General features: G+C 34.7%; 2 protein-coding genes across 4 annotated transcripts; both read left to right on the forward strand.

Moving 5' to 3' along the window:
- The first annotated feature begins 2,454 nt into the window (after nucleotides 1-2,454).
- LOC108459141 (ankyrin repeat-containing protein ITN1-like) lies at nucleotides 2,455-4,759 on the forward strand. 3 transcript variants are annotated; one of them, XM_053026658.1, is made up of 4 exons: nucleotides 2,455-2,572; nucleotides 2,676-3,457; nucleotides 3,550-4,007; nucleotides 4,121-4,759. In XM_053026658.1, exons 2-4 carry the CDS (start codon nucleotides 2,692-2,694, stop codon nucleotides 4,664-4,666), a joined length of 1,770 nt encoding a protein of 589 aa, XP_052882618.1. In that variant the 5' UTR covers nucleotides 2,455-2,572; nucleotides 2,676-2,691; the 3' UTR covers nucleotides 4,667-4,759. The 3 variants fall into 3 exon arrangements, with proteins under 3 accessions (XP_052882618.1, XP_052882619.1, XP_017613989.1); XM_053026659.1 differs by having other exon boundaries at nucleotides 2,470-2,584; XM_017758500.2 differs by having other exon boundaries at nucleotides 2,476-3,457.
- Nucleotides 4,760-17,887: 13,128 nt separating this feature from the next.
- On the forward strand, nucleotides 17,888-19,351 carry LOC108459142 (ankyrin repeat-containing protein At5g02620-like). The gene is made up of 3 exons (XM_017758501.2): nucleotides 17,888-18,115; nucleotides 18,212-19,012; nucleotides 19,104-19,351. Exons 2-3 carry the CDS (start codon nucleotides 18,232-18,234, stop codon nucleotides 19,349-19,351), a joined length of 1,029 nt encoding a protein of 342 aa, XP_017613990.1. The 5' UTR covers nucleotides 17,888-18,115; nucleotides 18,212-18,231.
- Nucleotides 19,352-26,850: the final 7,499 nt, after the last annotated feature.

The following is a 26,850-nucleotide window of genomic DNA, read 5'->3' on the forward strand; positions in this document are numbered from 1 at the left end:
CCTCTTGCGTTCTTACTCTCGTGGTTTGTTCTTATTTTATTCTTCGTCTATCTTAGTTTTTCAACTCTTTTTATTTTAATTTCTTCATTTTTAAATATGTATATTTTTCCTATCTTTTATACATTTGATTATGTATTTTATATATCATAGTATTTAACCTTTTATATAGTTTATTTTCAAATATATATTTTCTATGCATGTATATATATTATATAATCATTTCATTATAAATATAAATTATTTTACATATTTGATATTTTATACATTATTTTCTAAACCAATATATTTTATATTTTTATATAATTATTATTCTTATAAATATATTTTTATTATATATTATATTTTAAATTTATTATTAAATATCACATTTTTTATATGCTCATTCTATTTATCAATTGTTTATATTATACATATATTTTTAAAACTTATGTTTTTTATTATTATACAATATTTGTTTTACTTTAGCATTAATGTATTATTGTTATGTTATGTATTTCATATGTTATGTAATATCTTAGACTTTTATAATTTACTTTCAAATGCATATTTTTATATATGTACATTGATATATTGTATTATATGCATCATTTTATTTATTAATCCATTCATGTGTACATTAAATTATTGGATTTTATATTTTATGTAGATTCTATTTATCCATTTGCTATGCATGTCATCTATTTTACTCATACATATTTTACACATTAATATTTAACATGTTTTTATATTATTTAATGTTTTATTTATGATATATTGTATATAATTAGTGCATTTATTATGTTTTCTTTTTGGTATATTCCTATTTGCTTAGCATGATTATTTTTATTATTCTATTTTACCATCTATATAGTGATTGCATTTATATAAAGTGTTATAATACTTTATAAAATACGCTATTTGAATATCTATGTTTCATAATATAGAATTGTCACTCTAAAAGGTCATTTAAAACAATATTTAAAAGTTTTATAAAAATAAAAAAAAACAATGCTTAGTATTTGAAAGCTTCGAGAAAAGTAGTGCCCTAACTTATTGGGTTGCAACTTTTCTCGTTGAGTTCGAATAGTCAAGTACCCTTCTAAGTTTTTAAGATTTTCAAAATACGAGCAACTGTCTTGGAATTTCAAAGCGTTGTGTCCTAACTTATTGGATGTGGCGATTTGTCGTTTCGAGATAGGGATTTCCAAAAGGTTAACTTAGTGTCAATGTTTTGATACGAGTGAACCCAAATTTTCAAAATCAAAGTATTTTAAAGAGGATTATATCTTAAAATTTTTTAAATTTCCGACATTAAAGACATTTGATAATCAATTAGGTACCAATTTTTGGGCGTTACGAGGGTGCTAATCCTTCTTTGTACATAACCGACTCCCGAACCCATTCTTTTATTTCGTGGACCAAAACTAATGATTTTAAAACAAAATGTTTTAAAGGTGATCCAATCACACCTAAAAAGATTGGTGGCGACTCCCGTTTTCGTTTTTTAAAATCGATTCCCATTTTCCAAAACTCGATTTGAAAATGATTTCGACACTGTCTATTTGAATGGTATGTGAGTCTGATTGTTTTATATGATTGAAAAGTACTTATGGTGTGTGCCTGACTGTGAGCTAATATGCTTAAATTTTCATTTGTCGGTAAGTTTATTTTGATGGTATCAATTGTTTCTAAATAATTTTGTAAGCACGTCCCGTTTCTAAACTGCTTCTGGCTTTCTATTTCTGATTTTGTAGTTAGTTGGTTTTGAACTCACACTGAGCTCGAGTAGTTCACCCCCTACTGTTTCCCTTTCATGTACATTTTAAAATTCTGTTGGTGGATTCGGTAAGCTGAGGTCTTAGACAGTCTTGGTGGAAATAAAATTATCAGCTTGTATTTTCAATTTTTAATTACTAATCGAATTTAGAACTGTTAGGTTTTGTAAACACTGTGGTACTAGTTTTGTTTTGACTTTTCACATAACTCTAATTTTGTTTGAGATTTAAATTTAACTGCAACCTTTCTGTTTCAAGTATAAGGGATTGAATGCTCATGTTTTGTAAAATTTTCCCACGATCACTTCGGTGATCGATGTAGCATCCTGAATTAGGTCTAAACTTCTAAGCCGGGTTTAGGGTGTTCAATTAACTTTTCCACGAAGAGCTGTAGACCCTATTTTCTTCCATTCTTTTTTTCAGTTCGTTTACTTCTTTGCAATTTTCTTAAAACAAAATTTCACCACCAGAACAATTTTGTAAGGGGCCAGATGAAATTTTAATTTTTTATAGTCTAAATCTTTATAATTTTTAAAGGATTAAATTAAATTTTTATAATTTTAGGGGGGCCAAAGTACAATTTAACCTTTACTATTTTAAAAAATTTCAAGGGCCTAAATATTAATTTTACATTTTAAGGGGACCCGGGTCCCTGCAGCCCCCTAGATTGGCCCTTGTCACCATAAAAAGATCCTACTTTGTTGATCTGACCTCTAACCCTATATATTACTATTACTAAAGTGTTCAAGTATGACTTTTTATATAGTTGTCATCTGTAGGTGACTTGAATTTAGTATTTGCAAGCAAGTAACTAACTGGTATGGCATTTGGTAAATTTCTGAATTTGCAATATTTTTTTTTTCTTGAGCTTGGAATGTTTCAAGCTAATTAACTAAAATTTGTTGGGTGTTATCCTGGAAGAAATATATCAACAAAGATGGGATCTGAGGAGCTTGAAGAGAACATGGATGCTTCACTGTATAAGGCAGCAGCAGAAGGCAACATTGAAGAATTCAATAATAAGCAGAGGCTTCAACTTGAGTCGCTAAAGACCCCAAACCATGACAACGTGCTCCATGTTAACTTGGCAACCCAGGAGAATGCTGCCTGGCCTTTCCGCATATTTTTATCAATAATCGAATTCTACCCCTTAATTAAATTCTATCCCTTAATACATGGATGCTTCTCTTCATCTTTGCTTAATTTAATTACTAGGATAAGAGGAGAAAAAAGATCAGATTTTATCGAACAAATTCTCAGCAAGTGTCCGTCACTGCTACTCCAAACGAATGCTAAAGGTCAAACTCCTCTGCACTATGCAGCAAAGTATGGACACTCTGCTATTGTGAAACTTCTAATAAAGTCTTGCGCAAAAGCTAGAACTGGAGATTTAGAGCAGGGAACGGATCAAGGAAGTGCAGTGAGGGAGATGCTTAGGATTAGGGATAAGGAATCCAACACGGCTTTACATGAAGCAGCACGGTGTGGCAATGTTGAAGTGCTGAAAGCATTGTTGGAGTTTAAAAACCCTGATTTTCCGTATTCTGCCAACGAAAAACAGGAGACTCCACTTTACATAGCAGCTAGGAGGAGAGGATCTGGGCGCTTGTTGACTCTATTATTAGGTGAATTCGAATCAACGCCTCATGACCGCCCCCACGGTAGAACAGCTTTGCATGCAGCGGCTATGGCTGGAGATGCAGGTATGTTGTTTAGTTCCAATTTTTTTAAAAAAATTTTTGAAATAAATAAAGAACAGGTCTATTGACATCTTTTTTTTTTTGCTTGGATTTAGAGGCAATAAGGGTAATATTAGAGAAGGAGAATTTGACGAAGGAAAGAGATGAAGATGGACACACCTCTCTTCATTATGCTGCACACTTAGGTTCTAGAATATCAGTTGTGGAAGAACTGTTAAAAAGGGATACATCAGCTGCCTATATAGGTGATGATAAGAGGGGGATGACACCCCTTCTTATGGCAGCCAGGCAAGGTGATGTTAGAACAGTTTTAAAGATTATCTCTTTATGTCCAGATTGTTGTGAAAAAGTGGACAACAAAGGTTTGAATTTACTTCATTATTTGGCTTTTAGAGGCTCTTTCACTCTATATGGGCGTTCTCTTTTCAAGCTTGGTGGTATTGAGATTGCATATGGATCACTCAGAAATCTAATGGAGTTGAAAGGTGACTTTGGGATGACACCTCAAGAAGTTTATAATGCACTTATATCTGAGACACAGCATCATAAGCAGGTGTGTATATATATTGCATTTCCATGACTATGGTTTAATATTAATATTTAAGTTTTGAATTAACATATTTATTAAACTTACAATACGATGGGCTAATGTGGGTGGCATGGCAGAAGCAAATCAAAGAATTGTTGGAAGAAATTGAGAATGATCAAGTGGCGGAGGAACCAGTTCATCACTTTCCATTACGAAATGTTTCTTCAGAAAGCTTGGAGAAGACAAAAAATGCTCATTTAGTAGTGGCAGCACTTATAGCCACCGTCACATTCGCAGCGGCAATAACTGTTCCTGGTGGTTTAAATAGTGACAAAGGGTCAGAGCAAGGCACTCCCCTTTTGTTTGATAAGGCAGCCTTTAAAGCATTTTTTGCAACAAATACAATAGCCTTTATTCTCTCTGTTATTGTCCTCGCCAACCACTTCGGGATTTTGGATACTATATTATCAGGATTTAGTTTTTGGCGTCGATCGGTTTTTTATCGAACGCAGTCTGTTGCTCAAACACTTGGCATTGCAACATTGATGATGGTAATTGCTTTCGTCACAGGCAGTTTTGTGATCTTAAAGCCATCCAACGATCTTAACAGTATTTTATATCTCATCAACCCTGGCCTTAGTTTCTTTGTGTGGCTAATGGCGATTTTTTTATTGCGTATTTAAAAAATAAATACGATAATATTACTTTATCATGTATTGCAATCTGCTTCCAATTTTTAGTATCAATATTATCTCTTTGAAGAAAGATTAATTGAATTTCTTTTAGATATCTTTAACTTATCGATGTTAACAATCTCTATTTAATTGAAACTAATATAAAGTTATTAGTTCATAGGCATATAATTTCAAAAAGGTAAAAGAAAAACCACAATTTGTTTAAAGTAAGAATTATTAAATATTAAAGAATAATAAAGATAATTTTCCATTATGATTAAAAATCAATTTGTTGAATTATTCAAAATTATGAGAATTTTAAGTTTAATTGAAATTCCTAACTTATGCTAATATCTCTTTCGAGCATAAAAAAATTAACTTTAGGTTGATTAATTGAAATTTCTGTCTAATTAAAACCCTTATTATTGCATTAATTCACTCTATGGATTTCCCTATTAGATTTAACTCTAACTCGGTAAAATTATGTCGTCCTATTTCTAGGATTACATGTAACTCTATTCGACTATACAAGATTTAATCACAAGAAAGGTCTATTCAACCTCAAACTCATGCATATCAAACATAGATTAAAACCCTAGAAATATTAACCCAAGAACAATTTAGAATTTATAATCGAAAACAAAGAAGCTAAGATTTTGTTGCATAAAATTAGAAACCAAATAATAGAATCCATCCTAAGGTTTATCTCTCCTAAGTATTTAGAAAATTAGTTCATATCTACATGTAACTCTATTCAACTTCAATGTTGTTCTTTTTGGGCAATTTTCGTAATAAACCAAGACAGATGTTGTTTTTCCTTTTTTATTTCCTTATCTATGCCTTCTTAAAGTGCCAAAAACTTAAAAATCGAAACTTCCGGCTATCATTATACACATTTCCTAAAAGTTACATGCCTTGGCTGCACATCCATGTAGCCCATACGGTCGTGTGGTTTGACTGTGTGAAAATCTGTTACTCGTGTGCAGCTTCCAAACTTCTACAATGTTCTAATTTTCACTTGTTTCTCGCTCTATTTGTTCCCAAGTGCTCCATTAAGCTTCAAAGTATGAATTTAAAAGATTAGGAGTATATAATTCACAATCAACACGACTTAATCACCCATAAATACACTAAGAATGATGCTAAAATATGTTACTTTCAACACTTATCAAATACCCCCACACCTAAACATTTGCTTGTCCTCAAGCAAAGTTCTCGACTCACATTCGAATTAACATTCCTTCACCCATTATTTTCACTGGTCATGGCTTAGGATAGTCTATATATAATTTCAAAACATAAGACTTTCCCTACCTTAATAATAACTTGAAGTTCAAACCAACTAGATTTATCATCCTCACTAAATTTCGCTCAAAACACTCAAACTTTTTAAAGGTTAATTAATATGCACTCAATAGTCAAATAATGAATGCTATTATCATAAACTTGCTTAGGTATCAAATTTCCACCACTACAAATATGTTATGACACAAAGATCAAGAAATCTTTACAATCTATGTAACGAGGTGATGTGCGTGATAAGTTTTAATATTTTATAATCGTACCTAGAAACTAACTATTATCATGAATAAGGCAAGTGCACCTATCGAACAGTAGTATAGTTTAGTGGCAAGACAGGAATGTCGAACCCAAATGAACTAAAAGTACTAGTATTAACTTCCTTTTTATTATCTAGCCTAAAAAAAGAGAATTAACTTTAATGAAACTAATTAACTAAGCCAGAATGCACAGAGAGTAAATTGGGGAAATACTTTTGGGAAAACTGATTGATTAAGGAAATATCCAAGGAAGAATCCACCTAGACTTCACTTGTTATTTAACTCTGAATTGGACAATTTATTCACTTGACTTGATCCGTAGGAATCCCTAATTTATGTTATTATCTCTGTCGAGACTAAAAACATCTAATCCTAGGTTGATTAATTGAAATTTCTTTCTAATTAAAACCTTTAGTGTTGCATTAACTCAATCTATGGATTCCCTTATTAGATTTGACTCTAATCCGATAGATTTACGTCGTCCTATGTCTAGGATTATGATCAACTCCGCTTAATTGTGTTGGATCTACTCGTAAACAGGGACTTTTGCTCCACTGAATAAGCACATTCAAATTGAATTAATACCCTAGAATATTAACACAATAATTAAAAACACAATTAAGAACAAACCAAGTATTTATCATATAATTCAAAAAATAATAACAAGATCTGTCTTAGGTTTCATCTCCCTCAGGTATTTGAGGGATTTAGTTCATGTTTATAAAAGAAACATCTCAAAGTAAGGAAAATAACAAAACATAAAGAAACACCAAAAACCCTTGAAGGAAATTGAAGGGAAATCTTCAGTCTTCAACGAGATTCCGGCTTCTGAGATGGATCAATCGGCTTTCTTCGAGTAAGTCCTTGCCTTCTACTCTGTGTGTCTTTTAACCCTCTTCTAGGGTGTTTATATAGACTCTGGAATACCTTTATTAGGCCCCAAGTAACCTTTTCCACGTGTAATTAAAACAAGTTACGACAGGGACATGCCCGTGTGAGGTGGCTTAGGCCGTGTTCAAGACTGTTAAATTCACACGGGCGTGTGGTGCACCTGTGTGAGGAAGTCCAGGCCGTGTTGATTTCTAGCCTTGGCCTATTTTTTTCCGTTTTTGGCCCGTTTCTCATTCTTTTTACTTTCCTATGCTTACCTAAGTATAAAACATGAAATTAAGGTATTAGGAGCATCAAACTCCACAAATTCAATGATAATTCATCCATAAATGTGCCAAGTGTGGGATAAAAATATGTATATATTATGGTTTATCATGAGGCTTAGATTAAGGGTATGAAAGGTATAAAAGGTGAATATAGTCGAGAGTTGAAAATTGAAAAAAATTAACATTAAAGTGAATCAAAGTATTGAAGTGAGCTTTTATACAAAATATGATGGTGATGATTTAAGCTAAAAAAAAAAGAGATAATGAGGCTTATAACATGAGTATTGACTTCTCAATTGAATAAGATAGCCCGAAGATTTTTTTTTTTTCACAATGAAAAATTCAGCAATACGAATGATCAAACGTATTTAAGAAACTTACCAAAAATCTAATCTCAACTAAAGGGAAGCAATAAAAAAAAGGGTAATTCACAATATTAATGGGGTTTAAGGGTTAAAATGGATGGGATTAGGCTCAAAGGGGTTTATTAGTGGGCAACGAAATGGGTAGGCTATTCATCTTAAGTGTCCATCTCAGTATTTCAATTCATTAATACAATCTTGACATGCATAACAAAAGTAAATTCTAGAATAACAAACCTAGTCGATACACTCAAAACCAAAAATAAAATGAACATGAATGGGTGGATGCTCTATAGACTCAAAAGGTCACAAAAAAAATATGGTTTTGATGTCAAACAATTTCAAATAATTATTAAAATCAGGGAGAAAACCTACGATAAATTTTTTTAAGATAACTTATAATGATTGACTCTTTCATCCATTAAAGTATATAAAAAAAATGCATATGTATCTACATATCATCACATAGCAAAATCAACAAAAACTCTAAATTTAAAAAAAAATTAATTTTCATGCAAAATTTAAGATAATTGCTTAAGACAACATGCCAACAAAAATTCGGACTAATTCAAATGAAAGCATACACTCCCCCACGCTTAAGATGTGCATTGTCCATAATGTACGAACAGAAGTAAATACAAGAAATAGCACAAATTAATTAAATGAGGAACTGATGTAGAAAAGGAATATAAGTGAATTGCTCAATCTTTATTCACCATACAAACGCCTAGTTATATACAACTTATAGCAGAAAAGAGATACAACAAAATTGAGAACTAAAGTGTAACAAACTAACTGCTAACTAACTAACAGTTAAATTAGATCTATATTACTAACAGCCCCCCTCAAGCTGGAGAGTGTATAGAAAGCAATCCCAGCTTGGACAACATGATCTGAAAAGGAGCAGCAGCAAGAGCCTTGGTAAAAATATCAGCTAGTTGATCTTTGGAGGAGCAAGGGAGCAGTTTAATAACACCGGATTGCACCTTCTCACGAACGAGATGACAGTCAATTTCGATGTGTTTAGAACGTTCATGAAATGTGGGATTTGCAGCAAGCTGAAAAGCAGAGTTGTTATCACAGAACAAAGCAGTAGGACCAGAAATAGGCAGGTGCAAATCACGCAAAAGAGATCGAAGCCACTGAATTTCACAAGCAGTAGAGCCAACTGCTCGATATTCTGCTTCTGAGGAAGAACGAGACACAGTGGTTTGCTTCTTGGCCTTCCAACTAATAAGGGAGTCACCATAAAACAGGCAATAACCAGTCACAGACCGTCGGGTCACAGGACGACCTGCCCAGTCAGAATCACTAAAAGCCTTCAGTACAGGTGATGAAGTGGCAGAAAAGAAGAGACCAGAAGCAGGGCAGCCGTTCAAATAACGAAGAACACGGTGAGCAGCTTGCAGATGAGTGACTGTAGGCTGGTCCAAGAATTGACTCAATTGCTGAATAGCAAAAGCAATATCAGGTCTAGTAGAAACCAGATATAATAGTCGGCCAATAAGCTTCCTGAAAAGAGTATTATCAGGAAGTAATTCCGCATAAGCATCTCGAGGGATTTTTGTAGCCATTGGAGTCTTAACAGGTTTGCAATCTAAGAAACCAAAATCGGACATTATGTCTAAAGCATATTTTCGTTGACAAAGGTGAATACCAGCAGAGCTTCGAGCAACCTCAAGTCCAAGAAAGTATTTTAAATCACCTAAGTCTTTGATTTTAAATGTAAAATCCAAAAAAGCTTTAACTCTTGCTATTTCATCCAAGTTATCACCAGCCAAGATGACATCATCGACATAAACCAGTAATGCGGTGAAGGAAACAACATCCTTTTTAATGAACAAGGAGAAATCAGAACTGGATTGAGCATAACCAAGAGAAGTAAGAGCAATAGTGAGCTTAGAGAACCACTGTCTACTTGCTTGCTTTAGACCATATAAGGAATTCCGTAACTTGCAAACCTTATTAGGAGATGATGGAGTAAAACCAGGAGGTAAAAGCATATAAACCTCTCAAATCACCATGCAAAAAAGCATTGTTAACATCAAGTTGGTGCAAATACCAATTCTTAGAAGCAGCAATAGCAAGTAACAAGCGAACAGTAGTGATCTTGGCGACAGGGGAAAAAGTATCAAAATAATCGACACCCTCGGTTTATGTGAACCCCTTTGCAACTAGACGAGCCTTGTAACGTTCAATAGAACCATCGGCTCTATGTTTCACTCGATAAACCCATTTACAACCAATTGCAGTCTTGCCTGGAGGTAAATTAAATTAGATCTATATTACTAACAAACTGAAACTGTCTTGAATTGGGGTAATTGTGTAGAAAAAGTGAAAACTTGAGTGATTGAAGATCCAATGTTAAATACAATTATCCTTGAAGACAGAAGAAAATAAAAATGAAAATAACAAAACGAACGGGACGCAGTCAAAATAACAATAAAGTCGACCAAAAGGAGAAAAATCCAGAAAAATAAGATAAAATAATAAAAATAACTAAAACGACAGTATCAGAGATTAGCATCGTGCGAAATATCAGGATCGCTCAGGAACAGCAATGCAATCTGGTGTCGAATTATTAAAGTGTTGACATAGCTGTTGTAGATAGGCCTCAATGCGGTCCTGCTGTTGCTGTAACTGGCCGATTTGCTCTGAATGCCGCTGCTGAGTGTGGTAAATATCGTCAAGTGTGACAGTGGGTGTAGCAGCAGGTGGAGTACTGGTGTTGACATAGCTGTTGTAGATAAATGTTTTCTTACGAAAAATGTTGTTCATTTTTCAATTATTTGAAATATTTTAATACATCAATGACATCCATTGGGAGATGTTGAAATTATTATTTCGTGAAGATGATGTGGTGATAATAAAAAATTTCATCACAAATTATTATTTGTGACAAATTTTATATGTGGCACAATAGTTGTTGAATTTCATCACTATTATAGTTGTGTCGAGTTAAATTATACTACAATTAAATTGTTACTACAAATGTATAATTGTGATATAATCAATAATTATCTTATATTATAATATGCATATGGGAAAGGCATGTGCTGCTTGCCTTTAAAAGCTTAAAATTAGTTGTACTATTAATTAATTAATATTTGAAACATTTTTTTCTTGAAAGGTGGACTGATTTTAAAACTCACATACTCCATAATTAGAATTTAATAATGCAACTTTGCTTTCTATTTCGTCATTTAGATTTAATTTTTTTATTTTAATTATTTATCTAAATTTAATATTTTGATATTTTTATTGGTATAATAATAAAGTTAACTTTTAATATTTGTAAATTTTATTAATTTAATTCTAATTTTAAAAGAAAAATTTAGCTCTTAATTTTACATATTTTGTCAATTAATCTCAATTTTAAAAATTTAAAAAAAATATTTAAAAGTTTTCTTTATGATGAACTTATGTGCAAGTAAAGTTAAGGGTTTAGTTTAATTTGGTAATGCATGCGATCACTTCATATAATGTATTTTTCTTGCTGAAATCTAGTTGAGATTAGATTTCTCAGCATTGCTGCACGTTTTGCTTCATTGTTCTCTGCACGTATTGCTGCACGTTTTGTAGGTGAGTTGATTGGAGGATATGCAAGCAAGTAACTAACTGGTATGGCATTTGGTATATTTCTGATTTTGCAGTACTTTTTTCTTGAGCTTGGAATGTTTCAAGCTAATTAATTAAACTTTGTTTGGTGTTGTCCAGGAAGAAATAGATTAACAAGAAATGGAACCTGAGGAGCCTGAAGAGAACGTCACTCGCATGGATGCTTCGCTGTATAAGGCAGCAGCAGAAGGCAATATTGAAGTATTCAATAATAATCAGCTTGAACTTGAGTCGCTAAAGACCCCAAACCATGACAACGTGCTCCACCTGAACTTGGCAACCAAGGAGGATGCTGCCTTGCTTTTTAAAAGATTTCTCCAAATAATCAAATTCTTCCCCGTACCATGTGTATTATTCCTCCGACTTCGAGTATTTTCTTTACCATGATAAAAACAGAAAAGAGATCAGATTTTATCAAAAATATTCTCCGGAAGTGTCCGTCACTGCTATTCCAAACGAATGCTAAAGGTCAAACTCCTTTGCACGTTGCAGCAAGGTATGGACATTCTGTTATTGTGGAATTTCTAATCAACTCTTGCGCAAACGCTAGAGATGGAGGTTTAGAGAAGCTGGGAATGGATCAATTAAATAAAGTGAGGGAGATTCTGAGGACTAGGGATCAGGAATCCAACACAGCTTTACATGAAGCAGCACGGTGTGGCAATGTTGAAGTGATGAAAGCATAGTTGGAGTTTGAAAACCCTAATTTTCTGTGTTCTGTCAATAGAAAACAGGAGACTCCATTTTACATAGCAGCTAGGAGAGGAGACGGTGGCATGCTGAGTATTGTAACACCTCAAATTCGATATAGATGTTAAGATCAGATTATGGAGGTTACAATGCTCGTAAAAAAATTTGTAAAAAGAAACTTAGTTTTAATTTCAAAGTAATAAGGTTATTTAATTTATGAAAAATACAAGTTTTCACAAGAACGCATGTTAGCACTTAGATGAAAATATTGTTTTATTAATTTTATAAAAGAATCCTAAATGTTTAACCAATTGAATTGTAAAAAGTAGTAATTAAATTCAAAACTTTACAAACGGAAAAATACTTTTAAAATTCTTATCTCTTAAAAACATAAGATTCATTAGTTATGTTGTCTTAGGTGTGTTTACGAGTTTTAAATAAAACGTCCGCGAAAACAAATACCAAAACCAAAAGTCTGAAATTAAAAAAAAAAAACAAATCAATTTATACCAAATGTGTGAACCGAGCTCCGAAGTCTCCGCCAAGTGTTAAGTTGGAAGTACACCTGAGACGTATAAGATAAATGAGTGAGTTAGAAGCTCAGTGTGTGACTCGGATCACAAACAGAATTTTTCCTTAAGAAGTATGCAAACACGAACAATTAAATTAGAATTTTCAGATTACATGACATATCGAACCCATATCGTTTAACAAATCAGAATCGTATCATATAACATATCAGAGTATATCATATATCATAATCGACATATCATATTACCAAAAACCTATAACAGATCAGAATGTCATATTTCATAATCATATATTAGAACAAAATTTTCTTAATTTCAGAATCATAATCTCAAATACAATCTCTTATACGGAATCAAATGTGTGCTCATAATCAGATACAAATACAGACACAGATTCTACCCTAATCCGGTACATACAAACTCTGTCCAACCAATCACACCAATTAGGGCTACAAGAGTCCATCCATCTAATCACACCAGGTCGTGGTGATATGCCACTCATAATGGTGCAGCTGTGTTGTCAGGCAAATATTGTGATTTAACCACCAAAATATGTAGTATACTGCCACAAACACTTCCTCCATCATATCAAAACCCAACCCAATGCACATGCTAACATTCAGTCGTAACGAATAAAAAATATGACATGCTTATGTAAATATCATTAAGATAATAACTTACACAGAATTTATTAATCCAAATTATGCTTATCATACATAATCATACTTCCAGAATTATCAGAACACAAAATATAAACATATTTTTCACATACTTTACTCACAGCACATATAGACAAATATCAACAGATGTCATGAAAATTTCAAAAAAATAGCCCACACAGCCCAAATAGCCTAGACCGTATGATGTTGAACAGTTTCGAAAATAACCTCTGTTTTTGAGTTTTTTTAAGTTTCAATTGACGTTTTGGATTAAAATCACACAACTAAATATTTTCTGAGACGAATTCAACCTCGAGATTTCCAAAGCGCAAACGACCAGAACAATTCCTAACACCTAAATTACAGAATGGGAGTTTCAAATCTCTTAATTTCACCTAAAATGATATATCTCAAGATTGTTGCATATGGCCCCAAAGAGTTTCTTTCAAATACTGAGCATCGACTTATTTAGAAGTCTTATCATACTCAACTTCAATTTTACTAACCTGACCAGGCTAAGAAACAAATGTGCCAGACTCATCAACATCGCCATGGCAAATTTCATTGTTAAAACCACCAAATTCACTTTGCTCTTCCCAAGACAATTATGGATCATCACCATTACACTGCACCCATGATTCATCTATAGTTTTTTTTTCTATATTTCCAATGATCAGGACCAGCCCAAGCATTTTGTTTCAAAGAAAATCCCAGGCACAAAAACAAATAATATTCGAATAATTAAAGAACAAGAAGAAAAAAAAACAACTGCCAGATAAGAGAAGAAAGGAAAGAAAAACGTGAACAAGAGGGTGGGAAATGTGGGAAATTTTTAATAAATTAAAATTTCTCTTCAAAATAAAACAAAACAAATCCCGTCCCACTAGTAACTCATCAGATTTTTTTAACGAAAATTTAATTTAATTTAATTAAAACTTATCCACATAGGCGACACAGAGATGATCATTGCCACTTAACTACTAGACTCATTATTGCGTGCGGAAATTAAATTTAAGTTAAATGTTCAGAGAAAAAGATAAGAACAAAAATAGCTAAAATTTAAGTTAGATGCCGCACACTTAGGTCGAAGATTCTCAATTGTGGAAGAACTGTTAAAAAGGGATGTATCAGCTACCTATGAAGGTGAAACAAAGAGGGAGATGACACCTCTTCTTATGGCAGCCAGGCAAGGTTATCGTGGAACAGTTTCAAAGATTCTCTGTTACTACTCTCTTCATCCACTTTGGGGTGCTGGATAATCTATTATATCAATTTAAATTTTGGTGTGAAACAGTTTCATATAGAACTCAAGATCTGTTTATGAGCTCCTTGGCTATGCAACGGTTGCAATAGTGATTACTTTCAGCACAGAGAGTTATGTAGTCTTAAAACCTTCTCACGGGCTTGCCATTTTTTCATATCTTATCTGCACTACCTTTTTTTTTTTTTGGTTCTACAATTGGACTATTTTTGACTACTATACTGTGAGGATATTACTTTATCATTGATTACAATATTCTTCCAATTGCAGTTTCCTTCATTCTTCTCCTTCTTTGCAGTTTCCTTCGGACCAAATTTCACCATAAAAAACTCGATCCTACTTAGGTTTTGTCCATTTTCTTCCATTTTCTTACATTACTAGATGTAATGTAATGTTGCAATCAGGGGATTCAAAAAACAAGTTGTACTATTTTTCTTTAATCAAGGTTTTGTCTCATTAGATTTTTCTGGTAAAGATTTTTAACGAGACAATTTGTAATAGAAGATTGTGTACTCTTTTTCCTTATTAGTTTTTTTTATCCCACAAGGTTTTTTCTAATAAGGTTTTAACGAGACACATTATCTACCAATGGACATTCAAGAGGTAGTGTTATGAATATCTTATTAAGCGGATGTCCATCATGATCAAGATAAAGTTTTGATATACTTTAAATTCTAATAGTTATTAGAATTAGATATCTACTTCTTTTATACTTCTTATGCCTATAAATAGAGACTCGATGAAGTATTATAAATTATCCCTTTGATCAATACAGTATATTCTTTATTGCTTTCATATTTTATTTGTTCTTTATTCTATTTGTCTCTCTTTATTTTATAAAAAAATTTTAAAAGTCAACTTTTTTAAATATTATTAAATAAATTCATTAATTGTTTTGGGGTCAACGTTGACATCACCAAATAATTAATTGGTTAATGATTAATTGTTCCATTTTATCTTATCTTATATTAATTGTTTGATGTGATTTTTCAAATATTTTGGAGAAACTTGGTTCTAGAATTACTGTTTTCCAGTTGACTTGCGCATTAAAGGAAAGTTTATAGTTTGCTTAATCTATTTGCTTATATAATATTTATTATTGTATAGTAAAGTATTGCAATTTGTTTTTGCTTTTTAAATCAGTCAATTGTAAAATGGAGTAATGAAAACTTTCAAGATTGGCAGAGCCGTAAAAGCAGCAGTACAATCTAAAAAATATATATAACAACAAGAAGACTACACTAATACAAATCATTAATAAACATATTATCATTAATACAAATGTTGCAATCCTCCTTCAATATCCGCAAATAATTTTCTTACTGACCATGATCGTAAACGTTTATACTTCAGTCAACCAGAAACACTACTCAATTCAAACTCTACAATCAGAGAAATATTTACCTTCCACCTCAAATTAATAAGAACCTCTGTTGCAACTTTAATAGCCGTTACTATCGCTTGCTCAACCACACGCACCACATTTACCATAAAAAAGAGCTAAGACCACTCTCTTTTCGTCCCTCAACACCTATCCACAGCCCGCAACCTCCTCTACAACTACTCTAGCCATGTTAAATTTCAACCAATCCGTAGGAGGATGATCCCAAACACAATCCCTATCCCTCCCCAATTTTCTGCCTGACCTACAATCCTTAGGTCGTCCCCATCAATTAGCCTCCGAAAATATACAATCATCATGTATTGATGTAGCCCACATCAACGATATCATTTTTGATTGAAAGATTAAAAAATCAATTTGGTATATGAATGTAATTATTTTCATTTATAGCTAAATATAATACTATAATTTGATTTTGTGTTAATAAAAATTAAGGATGGACGTAATGCATTGAAATAATCAATAATCAAAATTGTAATTATAAATACAATCAACTTAATAATTAAAATATATCTAAATTTAAATAGATAAAACTAAAATCAGAAATAAATATAAATTTAAACAAAACATTTACGTTGTTATACAATAGTTTAAGTATCATTAAATAATATAAAAAGTCAAAGTCTTTTTAAAATACGAATTAATTAATTAGGTTAATGAGTGTTCCATTTGATCTCATCTTAAATTATAATATGCAAATGGGATTCGCATATGCTACTTGCCTGGAAAGCTTAAAACTAGTTGGACTATTAATTAATAAATAGGGTAATCTATAAAAATAGTCATTTTTATTTGTCTCAGGTTACATTTTAGTCACTTATGTTTGAAATGTTACGTTTTAGTCACTTATGTTACTATTTTGTTACGAAGTGACCACTCTACCGTTAAGTTCCGTTATCTCTCTAACGGTAATCCTACATGGCAGTGCAACTAAATTTTAAATGCCAACTTGAATTTCTAAATGGGATGAAAGTAGATTTTTAATTAAAAATTTAATTAATTAAAAATTTTAAACCTAAACCTTAACTAAAAGAACTGTTCATATCTTTTTTTAATTTTTCTTCAGTCTCTTCTTTTTTTTCAATGGTTTTTTTTTCATTTGACGGAAAAACTATTATTAAGATCAAAATAGTTGAAATCAAAATAGTTGCTTCATAAAATTGAATTTTTTATTGTTTAATGAAAACCCTAAATTAAAATTCTTGATATGAATATTAGAAACTAAAAGAATTTCAGATCAGAAAAAAGGAATATCCACAAAGGGATTGTGAACAAACAAGCCGATTCAAATCAGAAAAAATCGGATTGAGAAACCAATTATTCAAGAACGTGAAGAATTGAAAAATACAATGATTAGGAACAAAAACGGTTACCATATTCTTATTTGTTGACAACCACTTTATTTTAAGTCTTAGAACATAAATTTGTCGGTGAAAAAGACATACCTGGACCCTCTATTGAATCCTCTTTTGTTTTTGTAAGTGAATAAATTTTTTTGATGATAATAGCTTTTTTAGTCAATTGAAAAAGAAAACTAAAAAAAGGGGTGATGAACTGTTTTTTTAACTAAGATTTAAGGTTTAAAATTTTTAATTAATTAAATTTATTTAATAAAAAATCTATTCTCATCCCATTAGGAAATTTAAGTTGGCACTTAAAATCTAGTTGCACTGCCACGTAGGATTACCGTTAGGGAGATAAAGGAACTCAACGGAAGAGTGATCACTTCGTAACAAAATAATAACATAAGTGATTAAAACGTAACATTTCAAATATAAGTGACTAAAATGCAACTTGAGGCAAACAAAAGTGACTATTTTGTAGTTTACCCTTAATAAATATTTGAAACATTATTTTTCTTGAAAGGTGGACTGATTTTTAATAGGTTCATTAATTAATCAAAATTTAATATTGCAACTTTGATTTGTTTTAGGGCCATTTGCTTTCTGTTTCCTTACAACTAAGTCATTCAATAATAACTAACATGATCAAAATTTAGTGTGTAACAATTTTCTCAGCCACCAGACACTGTACATCCCATTTTCTTCCATTCTTCTCATTCTTTGCAGTTTCCTTCAAACCAAATTTCACCATAAAAAACTCCTACTTTATTGACCTCACTTCTAACCCAATATGCTACTATTACTAAAGTGTTTAAGTATATATAGTTGTCATCAATAGGTGACTTGAATGGAGGACTTGCAAGCAAGTAACTAACAGGTATGGCATTTGGTAAATTCCTGAATTTGCAGTACTTTTTTCTTGAGCTTCGAATGTTGCAAGCTAATTAATTCAATTTTGTTTGGTGTTATCCAGGAAGAAATAGATCAACAAAAATGGGATCTGGGGAGCCTGAAGAGAACATCACTCACATGGATGCCTGGCTGTATAAGGCAGCAGCAGAAGGCAACATTGAAGTATTCAATAATAACCAGGGACTTCAGCTTGAGTCGCTAAAGACCCCAAACCATGACAACATTCTCCATCTTAACTTGGCAACCCAGGGGAATGCTGTCTGGCTTTTTAACAGAGTTCACTCAATATTCGAATTCTTCCCCGAACAAGTTGTACTCTTCCTCGTAGATTTTGTATCAAGACCACAGGCTTTCCATATTATCATAAATGTGATAAAAAGAGAAAAGAGATTAGATTTTATCAAACAAATTCTCATTAAGTGTCCACCACTGCTACTTCAAACGAATGCTAAATGTCAAATTCCTTTGCACGTTGCAGCAAGGAATGGGCATTTGGCCGTTGTGAAACTTCTAATCAAGTCTTGTGCAAAAGCTAGAGATGGAGATTTAGAGAAGCTGGGAACGGATCAAGTAAATACAGTGAGGGAGATGCTGAGGATTACGGATCAGGAATCCAACACGGCTTTACATGAAGCAGCACGGTGTGGCAATGTCGAAGTGGTGGAAGCATTGCTGGAGTTTGAAGACCCTGATTTTCAGTATTCTGCCAACGAAAAACAGGAGACTCCACTTTACATAGCAGCTAGGAGGAGAGGATCTGGGCGCTTGTTGACTCTATTATTAGATAAATTCGAACCAACGCATCATGGCGGGCCCCACGATAGAACAGCTTTGCATGCAGCGGCTATGGCTGGAGATGCAGGTATGCTGTTGAGTTGGTTCCATTTTTTTTTTAATTTTGAAATAAATAAAGAACAGGTCTATTGACTTTTTTTTTTTTTGCTTGGATATAGAGGCAATAAGGGTAATATTAAAGAAGAAGGGGAATTTGACAAAGGAAAGAGATGAAGATGGACAGACCCCTCTTCATTATGCTGCACACTTAGGTGGTAGATTATCAGTTGTGGAAGAACTGCTAAAAAGGGATGTTCCAGCTGCCTACATAGGTGATAAAAAGAGGGGGATGACACCCCTTCTTATGGCAGCCAGGCAAGGTTATGTTGTGAAAGAATACACAAAGAACTACAAGATAAAGCTATAGAGAATGAAAAAGAATACTCACAAGGTAATGAATTTACTCACTCTTAATCTGTTCACAACACATGCTTATATAGAAAAATAAAGCCTAAACTGCTATCAACAGAATATAACAAATTACCAGCTTTGTAACTAATTGCCTATCCACTAAGCTAATTACATATTAAGCACATGTGTATTAGACACTCTAACATTCATCCAACTTCCTCAAGTGGGACGACCCGAAGAGAATTACGAAATCGAGTAAAATTGGACACAGACAATGGTTTAGTGAGAATATCGGCCACTTGGTCACAAGCAGGAACTTCATCAACAACCAACTCTCCACTGGCCACCTTTTCCCGGACAAAAAACAGATCAAGTTCAACATGTTTAAACTTGGAGTGCAGAACTAGATTAGCTGCAATAGCAACGGCACTAGAACTATCACACCACACTGTCAGAGGATTAACTGAACTTAGTTTTAACTCTGTCAATAGAGAGGTCAGCCAAGCTACATCACTAGCCTCTGCCGTAGACCGAGAGACAACTTGTTGTTTCTTGGAACACCAAGATATAGGTGTATGACCATAGTACACACAGAACCCCGTAGTGGACCGACGATCATCAAAATCAAGCCCCCAATTAGCATCGGCATACCCGACCAATGAAAGTCGCTCAGAGCGCCGGAAAAGTAAGCCATAAGAAAGAGTGCCACGTAAATACCTAAGAATGCGTTTTAAGGCTACCATGTGTAGATTAGTAGGAGCATGCATAATTTGGCACACCCTATTAACAGCATATGCAATATCAGGCCGGGTTAACACAATATACTGAAGAGCACCAGCAAAACACTCACCCTCATTTTTTGATAACATGGAAGAGCTTATCATCGGTGTATGAACACTTTTGGCAGTAGACATAGAACTCCGGGTAAGAAGCTCCCGAATGTATTTGCGCTGACACAAATGAAAACAACCAGAGGGAGACCGACTAACCTCAATCCCCAAAAAATAATGAAGATTACCCATATCCTTCAGAGCGAACTTGTTGTGTAGCTGCTGGACAAAACAATCTATTTCATCAGATGAACTGCCAGTAATAACTATATCATCCACAGAGACAAGCACATACAGAGTGTAATCGGGGGAAGAACGAACAAACAACGAAGCATCTAATTTTGATAGAACAAAACCAGTAGAAACAAGAAACTGCTTTAACTTGTCAAACCAGGCACGAGGAGCTTGCTTTAAACCATTTAAAGCTTTAGTTAGATGACACACCCGCTTCTCACTACTAGAACCATGTTGCACAAAACCTGAAGGCTGCTGCATAAACACATCATCAGCTAGATCACCATTTAGAAATGCATTATTGACATCAACTTGCCGAAGTGGCCAGCCCTTGGTCACAGCAACAGAGAGAATAACACGAATGGTAGCAAGTTTGACCACCGGACTGAACGTCTCTATAAAATCACAGACAGGCACCTGTGAACAGCCCTTAGCCACTAACCGTGCCTTGCGACGATTAATTGTTCCATCAGGATTCTTCTTAATTTTAAACAACCATTTGCAACCAATCGCCTTCCGACCAGGAGGAAGAGAACAAAGCTTCCATGTAGAGTTAGCTATCAAAGCATCATATTCAGCTTGAACAGCTAACCGCCAATCTGGATGCGCAAGCGCCTCCTCAACAGAACTCGGCTCAATTTCAACATTGTCTGCACACAGAGTTTTGGGTTTAAAGACACCAGCCTTAGATCGAGTAATCATACCATGAGTATTGGTAGTAGAAATAGGAGGAACATGAGGAATAAGATTAGGCTCAGCAAGATTAACTGAAGTAGATATAGCCTCCTCTCGGACAATAGTTCCTGAGACATCTAGCAAATTGTCATTATGACAAGAAGCACCATAATTAGCAGACGAGTCACGCAAAATGGATTCACTATTATGACTTCCTAGAGAAACCCCAGTTGCAGGAGCAGAAGACAGACCAGTATCCGTAGTAGGAAACGACTGAACGACAGGAACATATGTGGTATTACCTAAAGATGTTTGGTCACTAGCAGGAGAAGAGACTGGAAACAGAAAATGATTCTCATCAAACACAACATGCCTAGAAAAAACAACCTTACCATCAGGTGTCAGACAAAAATAACCTTTATGATGTGCACTATACCCTAGAAACGTAGATGCTTGGGATCGAAACTCAAGCTTGTGTTTAACAAACGGACGTAAATATGGAAAACAACAGCAACCAAACACTCTCAGATGATCATAGATCGGTTCACAGTCAAACAAACTTTGGTACGGGGATTGTCCGTTTAACACAGGAGTGGACAACCGATTAATAAGATGAACTGCGCTGTAAAAAGCATAGCCCCAGTACTTCATTGGTAAATTAGCTTGAGCCAAAAGTGTAAGACCAGTCTCTACAATATGTCTATGCTTACGTTCAGTGACACCATTTTGTTCAGAAGTGTGAGGACAGGAAACTTGATGAAGTATCCCCTGACTAGCAAGAACAGACGAGAAAGCACGAAGCTCACCGCCCCAATCACTTTGAAACTTCTTAATACACTTCTCGAACTGAGTGAAGACCATTTTTTGAAATTGACTAAAACACTCCACTGCTTGAGATTTGCGACTGATCAGATATACCCAGGTAAACCGACTAGTCATGTCAATGAAAGAAACATAATACAAATTTCCTTCACAGGAAACAGTAGCTGGGCCCCATAAATCAGAAACAACCAATTCAAACAAATCAACATACTTAGTATTAGAACGAACAAAAGGCAACTTATGAGAGTTTCCTTTTTGACAAGCGTCACAAACATTATCAAGACGACTTTTATTTAGAGTAATACGACAGTTGTCTAGAACAGCTTTTACAATATTGGGAGCAAGATGTCCCAGTCTTTTATGCCACAAAGCAAACACATCATTAGTTGTAGAAGATCGTTAAACAACTATATTATTAACAGATGGAGACAAAACACTCGAATCTGCTGAGAACTGATAGAGCCCATCACGAACTTGGCCCCGCATTAAGATTTCCTAGGTCTGGATGTCCTTAATCACATAGTACGAAGGGTGAAACTCAAAAAACACATTGTTGTCAGTAGCAAACTTAGATACAGATAATAAATTCTTCCGAATACTAGGCACACACAGCACATTCGTAAGATGTAACAATTTCTTCTCTGTAGTAAAATTTGTACTCCCAATGGATGATATTTTGGAAGAGACCCCATTACCATTAAGAGAGAAGAAGTACCTGTATAAGGAGTGGAGCCATGTAAATCGGAAGCATTCTTGCAGACGTGATGAGTAGCCCCTGAGTCTGGGCATCAGGACGTGCTTCCTATCGGCAATGGAACATAGGAGTCAGTAGAGTTAAAATTTGAGTCATATGCAGAAGCATCAGAATAATCCGAGGCATGCAACTCAGGAAGCCAAGGGGGAAGCCCAACAAACTAGGACGAGTCATACGGAGACGAAGTAACACTGAACACATGTGCACGTGGTTTTGTTCGCCACGGAGCCTTGTGAACAGTTTGGAAAGATCGATCCACACCAACACAATTAGCAGAGGGCTCAGGCACAAATTTACCATCCGGTTTACGAGATCGACCCGACCCACTAGGCCCATGTGAGCGTAACCCCATCTTACCATACGCATTACCCAATAAGTCATTACAAAATTAGAAACCCATATCTCCAAAGGCACGCCCACTATCATATGGATTTGGGTCATCACTACTACACTGCTCACTTCCTTGTTTAACAAATGGATTGATCCATTATTCCTAGTCCCTGCATGTGACCCATGTGGGACACCATTTGCCATTTTATAATCTGGCCAAACAAAAGGTCTCCAATTTTGACCAGGCCTCCAATTTTGACCAGAATTCCCATAATTTTGACCAAAGCCATTCTCTATTATTCGGTCATCGTCTCTCCCAAAACCATAAGCAAAACCTTCCCGTCGAACCATCGGTGCGTCAACCAGCGAGTGCTCATCACGATTGTACCGATAATAGCACCGCTGCGCAAGGTGTCCATAGCGGTTGCAGATTTGGCACTGGACTCTCAGACGAAATGAACGCCCTAGGCCCCGAACAGACGACCGGCCTCTTTCGCGAAACGAACTATTCATCGACTGAAGAGGCAGCCCCTTCACTGTATTCGCAGCAACTAACACTTTCTGGGCAGACCGAACTTGACGAGCTTCACACTCAAGCAAAGTATCGACGATGCGTTGAAACGTCAACGATCCCGTGGAGAGAGACACAGATAAAATGATAGCATCAAACTCAGAGGAGAGACCAGCAAGGAGAACCGCCGTCCGTTCGGCCTCCGAGATCTGAGATCTAGATGCTACAAGAAGAGCGCACAGGCTGGTGATCTTATTCACATAAGAACGAATGGAGAGGCTACCTTTTCGAAGAGAATGGAGCTCGTGACGCAACTGTGATTGCTTCACACTGGAGTCAGCTGCAAACAAATTGTTCGCCATGTTCCAAACATCATGAGCAGTGCGAACATCCGTAAAGGATGACAAAAATGAAGAACTAGTTGTGGATAACAACCAAGAGGTAAGTAAACTATCTTGTTGATCAAAAATCAAAACAGCCGGATTAACAACAAGACCTCCATCAGAGGATTGAATAAATCGCGTTGAAGTCGTCAATGATCCATCAAGAAGTCCAAACAACCCGTAGCCACGAAGGATAAGGCGAACCTGTTGCTGCCATTGAACAAATGTGCCTTCATCCAGTTTAACAACCTCGTGTCGAGGAAATGAGGTGACCACACGATCACCAAGAAATACCGAGCCATTAGGTTCAATAGAATCAGATTCAGGAGAGTGCGTGGTAGCCATGCCCAGAGATCACTAAGCGACTGATACCATGAAAGAATACACAAAGAACTACAAGATAAAGCTATAGAGAATGAAAAAGAATACTCACAAGGTAATGAATTTACTAACTCTTAATCTGTTCACAACACATACTTATATAGAAAAATAAAGCCTAAACTGCTGTCAACAGAATATAACAAATTACCAGCTTTGTAACTAACTGCCTATCCACTAAGCTAATTACATATTAAGCACATGTGTATTAGACACTCTAACATGTTGGAACAGTTTCAAAGATTCTCTCTTTATGTCCAGATTGTTGTGAAAAAGTGGACAACAAAGGTTTGAATTTACTTCATTACCTGGTTTTTAGAGACGCTTTCTCTCCATTAAGCGTTTCTCTTTCCCAGCTTGATGTAATTGCGACTCTATATAGATCATTCATAAATCAAAGGGAGTTGGAATGTGCCCTTGGAATGACACCTTAAGAAGTTTATTATGCACTTCGATCTATTAAACAACATCAGAAACAGGTGTGTAAATATTGTATTTCCATGGCTATGGTTTTATCAATATTTAAGTTTTGAATTAACATATTTAATAAATCTTCAATACAATCGGCTAATGTGGGTGGCATGGCAGAGGCAAATCAATGAATTGTTGGAAGAAATTGAGAATGATCAAGTGGCGGAGAAACCAGTTCGACCCTATCTCTTGCCAACTATCTCTACAGAAAGCTTGGAGAAGACAAGAGATGCTCATTTAGTAGTGGCAGAACTTATAGCCACCATCGCGTTTGCAGCGGCAATAACTGTTCCCAGTGGTTTGAATAATGAAAAAGGGTCAGAGCAAAGCACTTCCATTTTGATTGATGAGGTAGCCTTTAAAGCATTTGTTATAACAAATGCATTGGCCTTTATTAGTAGATAAATATACATTTTCAAAGAAATTAAAAAAACTCATATTTTATGTACAGTAATGATGCGGTCGTTGAGAGCACAAAAAAATATCCTATTCCTTGTAAAATAATAAAAATAACAGTAAAGGGGAAGTAGGGTCGAATCCTCAGGGACCGAATTGTACGAATGCTCGTTTCTTGAAATCTTGGACTATTTCTTCGCCAAGAAACTTGCGTTCCTGAAAAAATAAAAAAAAATAGAATTAAGAATTTCGATTTGGAAAAATAAAAATAGTATTTAAATTAAATTGAAATTGCGAAATTAAATAAATGACGAAAATTGAGATGGAGAATATATAAAAAATAATAAAGAAAGTTCTTATTGGTAGATTCCAGCCTCCAGTTGTCTCATTCCGCCTTGGGTTCAATCCTCGGCTTTTAAATAACCCTTCTCAACTCAAGTAAGCCAGTTATAGTGGAAGAGGACGCCTACGACCACTAGCTCCAAAGATTAGAGTTACGATTTTTAGGGAACCTGACTCTAGCCAGTAATCTATGTTAGATCAACGCTTCTCAATGGCGAATCCCACGCCATTTTGTCTCTTTGGCTCACTAACCTCTGACGCAGTAAGTTAACGAACCGACTGTGCAATCCTTCCAAAACATACAAAGCAGCCGCCTTTGTATATGCTGAAAAGCTTACTTCTTAAAGGCCATGGATGGAAGCGTCAGCCCGTAGTGCGGAGAAACGATGAATACTTGACGAGAAGGCTAAGTACGGATTCTAGGCCTCAAGAACCCTTTTTGGGGAATATTGACAACTTTCGGCTAGATAGGTTTTAGTGGCTCATGCTAATGGTGGAAAAGAAAATAAATATAAAAAGGGAAAAAGGAAAAGGGAGTAGGGAGTTTTATTGAAAGAAAATATAAAGAAACAAAAGCCTAGACTTTCAGGGGGAGAGTGTTTACAGAAAAAGATGAACACCCCAAATAGAGTCACTTCACCCCCTATTTATAATGCTAGGGAGATAGTCTAATTTAACTTAAATTCTAAAAAGATAAATACATTTAATTAAAGATAAATAAAGATAATTAAAATGAAATCCTAAAATTAAATAATCCTAATAATTATCTTAATATTAATTATCCTAATATAAATAAAATGTAGTCTTATAGAATAAAATCTCTTCTTTTTGCGTTTTTAGTTCTTGTGTCTTCCATGCTCGCACTTTTGGCACAATCTTTTTCCTGTGTCGCATATCAGCCCAGCGTGTCTCCAAATTTGCACTTTTGTCCCTTAATTTTGCTTTTGCCTTCATATCAGTCCCTAAAAGATAAAAGGACATAAATAGCTTAAATTAGTAGGATCAAGCTTGTAATAGCCCAAATTTAACCGGGCCTTAAAACCAAATGAAATAAATAAATAAATGTTTATTTATTTAACAGTCCATATAAAGTCCAGAACCCAAAACACAAGCCCAAATAGCCTAGACCCGTTATACCCAAACAGACCGGTTACAGCCCAATAGCCTAGACTACCCGTGTACCCAAATACACCCGTACCCCACCTAGCCCGGGACTAAAGTGGCCCAACTGGCCCAAACTATTATACCAAGGTAGGAAACCCTAGGGTTTCTACCTTCTTTCTCCTCAAGCCGCTACTGATTCTAGAAGGTTCAGGGAGCATTTGCCCAGCTCCCGGATCGAGGCCACCATTCAAGGCTCTGCCTCCGTAATCAGTGCCTCACCGTCAC

The sequence above is a fragment of the Gossypium arboreum genome, chromosome 4 (assembly GCF_025698485.1).
Source record: "Gossypium arboreum isolate Shixiya-1 chromosome 4, ASM2569848v2, whole genome shotgun sequence".
Taxonomy (NCBI): Eukaryota; Viridiplantae; Streptophyta; class Magnoliopsida; order Malvales; family Malvaceae; genus Gossypium; species Gossypium arboreum.